The sequence below is a fragment of the Hyperoodon ampullatus genome (assembly GCF_949752795.1).
Source record: "Hyperoodon ampullatus genome assembly, chromosome: 14".
NCBI lineage: Eukaryota > Metazoa > Chordata > Mammalia > Artiodactyla > Ziphiidae > Hyperoodon > Hyperoodon ampullatus.
This window is the reverse complement of record NC_136927.1, coordinates 44,367,330-44,376,450: the sequence shown is the minus strand read 5'-3', so window position 1 is coordinate 44,376,450 and position 9,121 is coordinate 44,367,330. Positions and strand designations below refer to the sequence as shown.

The following is a 9,121-nucleotide window of genomic DNA, read 5'->3' as shown; positions in this document are numbered from 1 at the left end:
CATAACGCCTCTCATACATCTTGGTCAAGGGTAAAATCTTGACTCAAGGTAGACAATTCATAGGTAGGTCAATGTAGCCTGACCTAGACCAGTCAGGTTCCTTTTCTTAAGAATCTGAACCATGAAATATTCAGGTGAGGGAGTAAGTGGAGAGGGCTGCAGGTGAAAGGTTGTGATGCAACATGATTTGGAAAAGCCACAACTAACACAGGCCATGTTCCCTGAAAGCTGGGCTGACAGCAGCCAAGCCAGGATTTCAGTGCAAAACCTGCCCTTAGCCCCTCACTCAGGTCGGTTTCCCACAGGGAAGGGGTATATGCAAGGGAGCCTGTGAAACCTCCAGTGCACTTGTCTGCTAAGTCTGCTCCAAACTTGCCACTCACCTGTTCAAAAACCTTCTATAGGTCCCCACAGCCCACAGAAAAAGTTCAAATTGTTGAGCCCGGCATCTGAGCCCTCGCTTGGCCATCTAGCTAACTCTTCCAGGAGGTTCTGGACGGCGTCCTGGGTGAGAGGGTAAGCAGCCTTTCAGGGTGGCGCTGTCCAGCACGGCCAAGCGGAAGACACACGCTGCACGTGGACACTCAGCTGTGTAGATGTGGCAGTCTCCGCGTCGGTTTGACAGTCTCTACCAGATTCCAGTAGGTACCATGGGTCGTGCAGTTTGATTCTGAAGGCAGAAAAATGGGGGATTGGACAAAGGAGACCAAAAGGACAGAATTCTGCTGAAGAAGCAGGCCGCAAGGGGAAGAGATGGAGAATGGAGAATCAGGGAAGCGCAGAGGCCCCGCGTCCAAATCAATCTTCCCCGGGGCAGGATCCATCCGGCTCCGCAGTTTCCCCATTGGGTGGGCATCCACAGTGTTCGCACGCTTCTGAAAATGAGGGGTTCCTTCCTGTAGGCGTCTAGAGTTTCTTCTGTACACAGGACACAGGATCTCAGGCAGGACGAAGGCGTGGGTAACCTCCCAGACTCGGCCAGCCGCAAGTCCGGGCAGCCGGAGAGCGACCCGGCCACGCCTTCTCGCGTGAGGTTCTGACTCCCTACGCACGCACGCCAGTCTCTCACTGACCAGCCGCCTTCCGTCTCCTTTGGCGTTTTGATCATGCCCCTTGAGCTCTGTGATCCAATCGCTTTTGGGTGCGACTGAGGACTCCCTCTGAGGCCCCGCCCACATCAGCGTCCTCTAATTGCTGTTTAATACCCGGTGCTCGCTTCTTCAGGACGCCCTACGGACCAATCCTGATGCTCTTCAGGAACAACATTTAGGTCCGCTAGTCAGTCATTTTCCAAGTAGCGACTGGGCTACCCTTCAGCCACACCCCGTACACTCGGGGCCAAGTGTACCCTCGGATCTGGCGCAGGCACAGAGCAACCGCCATTCTAGGGCCACAGGGAGGCGCTGCAGGCGGGCGCCCAGCCGCGGATGGAGGCTGAGCGGTCCTGTCCCACGTCACTGCGGCCCAATCCCGCCCTCTGACCCCTCCCCCATCCCGGGTCCAGGGGCGGGTCTGAGTCTGCACCAACGACCACACAGCTAGCCCTTCATCGCTCGCGTCGCCCCGGCACCCACATGTGCACCCCATACTTGGTGGCCGAAGTGAGCGGTACTGCAACCAGACGGGCTGGGCTACAGGAGCAGCAGCGGTGACCTGTGGGATCGAAAGTGCGATGGGACAGGGCGGCTGGAACCCAGCTCCCAGACCTTGGTCAGGATCAGGCACCTCCCTGTTTTTACCAGGCTTCGGAGCCAGAAGCCCTGAAACTAGGTGTCTGGGGACAGGCGCCACACCCAGCTGCAGAAACTAGGCATGGGACTTGGAACTCTTAGACATTTAGAGTGGAAGCCTGGAGCTCAGGTGAGTCATGGAAACCCTGGGGTCAGGCTCCTCTGCCTCCTCTACCCGCTTCAGCCACAAGACCCCTGAGAAACAAGGTGAGCTGATGCAGTGCCTGGCTCTCTAACCTGAACTCATATAAGGGGCAATGCCTTTTTCTGGGCACAGGGCCTGGCCTGTTGAACCTTTGCCTGGCAACCTCTTCACTGATTCTTCCCAAAACCGGCCCCTCCTCACTTGCCACGCCACTCAAATATCGCGCCCTCTGAGACAGGCCCTTCCGAGTCCACTATATTCAAAGTAACAGGCTCAATTACTTTTTCACAGTGCCTCTTCTTCTTGGCCTCAGGAATGCCCATAGATCGATCGATCTCTCTCTCTCTCTCTCTCTCTCTCTCTCTCTCACACACACACACACACACACACACACACACACACACTCCTGTGTCCCAGCCTGGCCTGGTTCAGCCTCACTCCTTTGGGGTTAGGTACTCACAGCCAGATGATGTGGGTGTTACTCCCTCCCGGCCCCACTCATTCTCATGGGAGAGTAGAAGGGCACTGCCAGCCTGGTGTGCTCACAGCACCTATGACAGTCTGATCTGAGCCTGCCTGGGCTGGGCCTGTCCCCAAGGGTGGCCAGGAGGTGGGAGGCTGGTTACCTGGAGGCCCTGGACCAGCCTTTTCAGGAACACACATGCACAGGGGAATCTCCAAGCTTTTTTTTTTTTTTTTTTTTTTTAATTTCTTACAAAACCACATGTCCCAGCCAGACAGGACAGTGCAGGCCCGCCCCCAGGCACTGTGGCTTGAGGTGGGAGGCCCCCATGGATGAGGGGCTGCCGACCCCAGAAGGACCGTCTGCCCCTCTGCACAAGGCCAGTGTGAGGAAGGGGTCTGGCTGGAGGCTCTGTCCTGCCCACCCCCAGCTGCTGGGAGAGAAGGTAGACCCGGGGTCCCCGGTGCTCTTAGTGCCTGCAAGGGAAGGAGGGCAGAAGAGGGTCTGAGAGAAGGAGGAAAGGCTGGGGTCAGGGATGGGGCAGGCCAGGGGGCAGGCCCACAGTATCTCACCGAGAATATGCAGCGCTATCAAACCAACGTGGAGACGCTAATGATGACCACCAGAATGAGGACAGTGATGGACAAACAGATGGCAATAAAGACTTTCTTCTGTGGGAGAGGAGTGGGGGTCAGGGAAACTCAGGAGGGGAGGGAGGGCCACCCAGGGTGGGGGTGGGGGGAGGCTGACCTTCCGCGCCTTCTTCTGGTTCTCCAGGGCCATCTTGACATGTTCCTGCCCACGTTCCACATAGTCTGCTGAGCTCAGAATATTCTTCTCAATTCTGTTGATCGTCTCCCCCTGCTCGGAAGAGGGGGTGGTTCAGGCAGGTAGGAATGACTGGGGGTGGAGGGCCCAGCAGCTCCTCAGTCTGCCCAGCCCAACCACAAATGACTGAAGGACATTCCTGGCAGAAAACACTGCACTAACAAAGATGTGGAGGCAGGACCACATCTGACCAAAGTCCACCCTCCTGCAGGTGGCTTCGAGGCCCCCTTCCACCATGTGGTCCCTTCTGTCCTGCTCCCTCGCCCCGTACAACCTCTACTCGCAGTGCTGGCTGGGAGCTGAGTGCCTTACATGGCTCCTATCTTTTCACACAGGGTGAACTTTTGTCCCCTCACAAGTCTGTCTGAAGTCACGTGTTCTTTAGGCCTGTCTCCCTGCTGCTGTGAAGCTCTCCCTATCCTGGTACTCCTACCGAGTGAAAGCTCTTCCCCATGACTCCCAGCTGCGAAAGAGCATTGGGTCAGCTCCTCCAGGACAGGGCTGGAAGCTCCCCTTATCCTGAGATAAGGGCCGGGGGAAGAATACCACCTCCCACTCCATCCTTGTACAGACTTTAGGAGGCAGGCCCTCTAGGGGGCAGCTGTGGAGCTCTCAGAAGTATGAGGGTAGATTCTGTTGGTGGAGGAGAAGCCAGGGTTGGGGCCATACCTGGGGTGGGCTCAAGTTTGAGGGATGGGGTCAATGTATAGAGGAGTGGCCATCCAAGTAGCTGTTCAGGAGGACGCAATTTGGGGGCACAGCTAAGGATAGAAATAAAGGCCAGCCTGGGGGCTTGGCCCAGTCTGGAGGGGAACAAAAGCCCCAGGGAGAGAGGCTAAGGGTGGAGGTGGGCTGACAGGCACAACACGGTCTCACGTATGGGGGCTGAATCAAGCCTGGCCAGCTGCCTGGGGTGCCCACCTGCATCTCCACTTCAGTAGCCAGAAAAGTGAAAATCTCATGAAGTTCACGGATACTGCGCTCAAGCTGCTGGATCTCACTGTGCCGGGCCGAGATCTCATTTAGGGCCTGTCGAGTCACCTGTGTGTCCTTCAGTATCTGGAGAGTGGACAGGAGTGAAGGGACAAGTCACAGGGAAACCAGCAGCAGGTTCAGAATTTCCTGTTCAGCTTTGGGGCAGCCCTCAGGCCTAGAACTGGGGCCAGGCCCCTGATGAGTGGTTCCAGGCAGGCTAATTCGTGCCCTTCTGGGCCTCAGGATTCCCTCCATGAAAAAGGGCCAGGACTCAGAGAGGACGGGCGTCCCGGCAGAGGGAGGCTGGCTGCGGCCACTCACATTGGACACAAACACCTCGCTCTGCCCGCTGTCCAGCATCTGCTCCAGCTCCTCGTCAGACACCATTCCAGCATTTGCTGTGAAGGAAAAGGCCAGGCTCAGAGCTGGTCAGGTCACCTGACCCTGTGGACCAGACGCCGCAACTCACTGATCTTCAGCTGCCTCCGAATCCGCTCCACGTTCTTCTCCCGGTATTCGGACTGCATTGAGTTGCACTTGTTGATGAGCTCCACGAATTGCTGGGACAGGACGCCGTGCTAAGGATGAAGAATAGAAGCTGGGTACTCCTGGGAGGATCCCTGCCCGGTCTGGGCTTCAGCATCCCCGTGGGTACAGTGAGCAAAGAGCATGACCTCATAGGTGCCTGCTGCCTTGACCACCTTGAAAGGCTCCCCCAGTTTCTCAAAGTAAAAGCCAAAGCCCTTACCAGGACCTGCAAGGCCCTATATGACCCGCCCCTTCCCCCATTGCCCCTCTGACCTTACCTCCGGACACTGTTCCCTCACCCCTTCCCTCCAACCACAGTGGGCTCTTTACTCCTCCCTGAGCAGAGCACAGCCCCACCTCAGGCCTTTACACTTGCGTGCCTTCGGCCTGGAATGCTCAGGCTCCACAAAGGCCTTTAGTCTTTGTTACAATGTCACCTTCTAAGTGAAGTTTTCTCCACCTTATTGCAACCTGCCTTTTCCCGATGTTCTCATTCCCTCTCCTCCTGCTCTTTTCCCTTAATACTTCCTATGTTCTAAAATAATTTACTGATTTATTATGGTGATTGTCTCTCCGCACTGGAATGTAAGCTCTGTGAGGATAGGGATCTTTGGTTCACGGCTGTATCCCAAACAGCTGAAAAAGGGTCTGGCACACAGTAGACCTTCAACAAATATTTGTGGAATGCTTGTTGAACACCAGCCTCACTGCTTAGACTAGAGGTGTGCTGGGATGCCCAGGCGTCATAGCGATTGCCCAGATTTTTACAGGCCCACCTGGGCCGTCAGCCTCTTACACCAATGACTACCACAAGCCACCCCCCCCCCCCACGAAAGGCCCTCTCTCCTTGTCCATTTCGCTGATATCTAAAATCTGCTCATTCCTTGGAGTTCCTTCCTCAAAGACACATCTGCTCTCCTGGCTTCAGCTGTACCCTTTCAAGATGCCCAAACTGTTCCATCTTCAATCTGGGGTCTTTGCTGAGCTCTGGGCCTACCTACTTCAACTCTGATCTCCAAGAACTCCAAACCATGCCTCACTGGGCATTCAGAGGAGGCTGCTCAGACCACCTCAAATCTCCTTACAGGGCTTCCCTGGTGGCGCAGTGGTTGAGAGTCCGCCTGCTGATGCAGGGGACACGGGTTTGTGCCCCGGTCCGGGAAGATCCCACATGCTGCGGAGCGGCTAGGCCCATGAGCCATGGCCGCTGAGCCTGTGTGTCTGGAGCCTGTGCTCCGCAACAGGAGAGGCCACAACAGTGAGAGGCCCGCATACCGCAAAAAAAAAAAAAAAATCTCCTTACAAAGCTGTTGATTCAGTGACCTTCCACCCCAGGGAAGTTCCTCTTCCTGACTTCTTGAATTCTGTCCCTGGGGCAGAGGATGTCCCTGTCACATGGGCAGGGAACCTCCCAGCCATTTGACTGCACCCTCTTCTTCCCTGGGTAGAGCCATTAGCTACCAAGTCCTACCTGAATAATGTCTTTGTCATCTATTCAAGCTTAACTCCCCATCTTGGCTTCTAGAAAGTATCTCCTACAGCCGAGCCCAGATCATGTCTAGGGACTCAGCAACTTCTCACTGAATGGAGGAGAAGAGGGCAGGGATATAATGGACTGGAAGTCATGAGACCTGGGTTGTTGACCTTGGGTGAATCCTATTCCTCTCTGAGTCTCAGTTTCCCCATTTGGAAAATCATCTGGTTGGACTTGATGATCCCTAAGGGCCCTTCCTTCTTACATGTGCCATCTAATGATCTATAAAACACTAGCTGAAATTTCCTAGTTCTGGGAATAATGAACCCACCTGGGTTTTTCTCATTCTTGTGTTGACCGAGTTATAGTTCTCATCAGCTTCCTCCTTCTGGGGCTCTATGGCTGTGGAAAGACACAAGAGTATTGGTAGAGCAGGGGAGTTTGACCTGTGGCTTCTGAAATTCGTTTGGGGACTAGGACCCCAGCCACCCAGCCATACAATAGAGAGGTGCTTATGGCCATTGGATGTTTTTTTGGAAATAAAATTGATCATAAAATGACTAATTCTGAGTCTCTGACAGGCAAAAGTATATTTTTCTTTGCAATAAATACATCGGAGAATTCCCACAGGCATGCAGAGGCCTCCTAACAAAACCCCCATCTGCCTGCCCAAAGAATGCACACTGGGCAGCAAGAATTGTAGAAGTACAGCTGATCCTTGCACAACTGCGTGGGTCCACTTATACTTGGATATTTAGAAAATAAATGCATGCTACAGAACTACATGATCCACAGTTAGTTGAATCCACCCATGCAGGACCTGGGATATGGAGGGTGGACCATACAGTTACATGCATATTATGACTTGGGGGGTGGGGTGGCAACGCTAACCTCTGCCTCGGTCAAGGGTCAAATGTAAATGGTTTCATTATAAATAAGGGAACCTGAGAGGCAGGCATATGCTGTGGAAAGAACTGTGGACTGGAAGTCAGGAGACGGAGATTCTAGACGTAGGCCTGCTGTGTGACCTGGATATATATCACTGGCCTCTCTGGGCCACACACTCCCCAGATATACCAGGAGCTGGGCAGGATCAGAGGAAAGAATCTGAGGTCCTAGGAGCTCACCCTTCAGCTGTGCGCGGATATCCCTCCCCAGCTGTTTGATCTCGTCGCGCAGGTTCTGCAAGTCCTGCTTCATGCCTGAACAAGAGAAAGCCATGATGCCCAAACAGCAGCCCCTACCTCAACAAATCTCCCTGCCCACCACCTGCGTGGAACTACAATCCCCACAATCCCTCGGGCTGAGCATGCGTTCTACACCCAGGGTTTGACTCACTCTCCTCGGGAAGGGGCGTGGCCAGAATGGTGACCTGCTGCTTCTCCAACTCTCGGACTTTATTCTCTAGCTTGACAATAGTTTGCCGAATTGTCCGAACCTAGGGAGGATGACCGAGAGGGCTGAAGGAGATATGGGGGTACTCCAGGCCGCTATGCTCCTCGAGTCCTCCAGCCCCCTCGTGAATCCAGGCCGAGACCCCAGCCTCTTACCTTCTGGAAGAATTCATCGTCCGGGCTCCCCAGCCGTGCAGTGCCCGGGTGTACCACCAGCGCGACTCCCTCCTTGTCTTCATCGTCCGAGCTGTCATCCCCCTGCCAGGGCCGGGGTCACTGGCATCACTTCCTTGCTATTGCTCTCGCCCAGCACGACTCACAGACTTCCGGGTCTTTCCTTCCTAGCCCACAGCCACCCCTCCCTGCCCCGAAGACCAGGAGTCCTGCATTCCAGCCAGACCCCATCCCGTCCGCCCGTCCCCAACCCTGCTGCGCCGACTTCTCACCTGCCTCAGCTCGTGGGTCCTGTCCCGCATGGCGGCCCGAGCTCCCTCTCCCCAGCGCCGGAGCCCGGCGGGCCTCAAGATTCTAAGTTTGGAACTCCCGTATCCCACTCACACTCTGACACTCCCCTCCGCCCTCACCCTGCGGACCCCAAAACTGCCCCCCACGAGCCGCCAGAGGCTCTTTGCCTGGCACCATCCACAGTCAAGGGGAAGGAGCCGACCTCGGGGACCCCCAAGTTTCCACAGGTTGGAATTCCCTTTTCTTCCCCCCCCTCCCGCTCCAGTAGCCTCGGCCCCGCCCCCTCTGGGATGACTGGAGCATGCGCACGGGATCTCGTCCCTTCCCCACCCGAGGGAAAGGCGGAGGTCGGAAGCAGCAGGGCCCCGAACGGAAGCAAAATTGCCAGGACGTGAGAACCCGCCCACTTCGCCGGAACTCTCGCATCTTCAAACGGAAATCTACTTGCCAAAAGGGGTGAGAATGCGTCACTGGTATGTAATCTGAGAGGCCCCTCATCTCACATCACCCCACGGTGCACCCCTCCTCGCGTCACGTGACCGGCCCGGTCCCAGCCTCTCGGACCACAGAACGTGACGCTTCGACTGTCACATGTCTCGGCTCTGTCAACTCCGTCTCTGGAACACCTATCTCCCCACGACGTCCTCGGCACCCCGGTGCCCAAGTTACCTCCCTTCAGCCCCCACGCGGCGGGGAGGGGGCGCAGACTATCCCCAGAGGCAGTGGGTGGTAGGACCCTGGCTGAATTCGGCTTTATTTCTTTTGGGTCCGGGCGTGTTGGGCAGACGACTTAGAATTTGGAGCTGTCAACATGATGAGACCTTGAAATTCAGAAAAGGAAAAGATCCAGCATCAGAGAGTTGCAGGGTTTTGTAGGCAGAGCATCTGGGGGTGGGAAGTGACCTCACCCGAGGCAGAAATCTCTTCTCCCGCATACTCCTGGCACAGCTTCTGACAGGTGGGCGGCTGGCGCCCGGCTTGAACGCTGCAGTCCTGCTGCACTCACCACCTTCTGAGCAGCGACACCATTTCAGGGCAGCTCAGGCTGAGAAAAGAGTCTATTATATTGAGCAGCATGTCACTTAGACCGCCCCCCCCAGAACCCCACCTTCCACCGGA

The 9,121-nt window shown here is 55.7% G+C and overlaps 1 protein-coding gene across 4 annotated transcripts; it reads right to left on the bottom strand.

The window, feature by feature from the left end:
• Window positions 1-1,849: 1,849 nt before the first annotated feature.
• On the bottom strand, window positions 1,850-8,033 carry STX4 (syntaxin 4). Of its 4 annotated transcripts, XM_079718549.1 has the most exons (11): window positions 7,984-8,033; window positions 7,694-7,795; window positions 7,482-7,581; window positions 7,271-7,345; window positions 6,475-6,545; window positions 4,611-4,719; window positions 4,463-4,539; window positions 4,088-4,225; window positions 3,089-3,199; window positions 2,911-3,009; window positions 2,675-2,814 (listed from the first exon to the last, which is right to left on the bottom strand). In XM_079718549.1, the coding sequence occupies exons 1-10, from the start codon at window positions 8,011-8,013 to the stop codon at window positions 2,929-2,931; spliced, it is 894 nt and encodes a 297-aa protein (XP_079574675.1). In that variant the 5' UTR covers window positions 8,014-8,033; the 3' UTR covers window positions 2,675-2,814; window positions 2,911-2,928. The 4 variants fall into 4 exon arrangements, with proteins under 4 accessions (XP_079574672.1, XP_079574673.1, XP_079574675.1 ...); XM_079718546.1 differs by lacking the exon at window positions 2,911-3,009 and having other exon boundaries at window positions 1,850-2,842; XM_079718548.1 differs by having other exon boundaries at window positions 2,703-3,009.
• Between the last annotated feature and the right edge of the window lie 1,088 nt (window positions 8,034-9,121).

What these genes read in the sequence shown, in the direction of transcription:
- STX4 (XM_079718546.1), bottom strand. Translation starts at nt 8,013, where the DNA reads ATGCGGGACAGGACCCACGAGCTGAGGCAG. An exon ending in ACGATGAATTCTTCCAGAAG is followed by an intron (nt 7,582 to 7,693) that starts GTAAGAGGCTGG and finishes CATCCTCCCTAG; the next exon opens with GTTCGGACAATTCGGCAAAC. An exon ending in CACGCCCCTTCCCGAGGAGA is followed by an intron (nt 7,346 to 7,481) that starts GTGAGTCAAACC and finishes TCTCTTGTTCAG; the next exon opens with GCATGAAGCAGGACTTGCAG.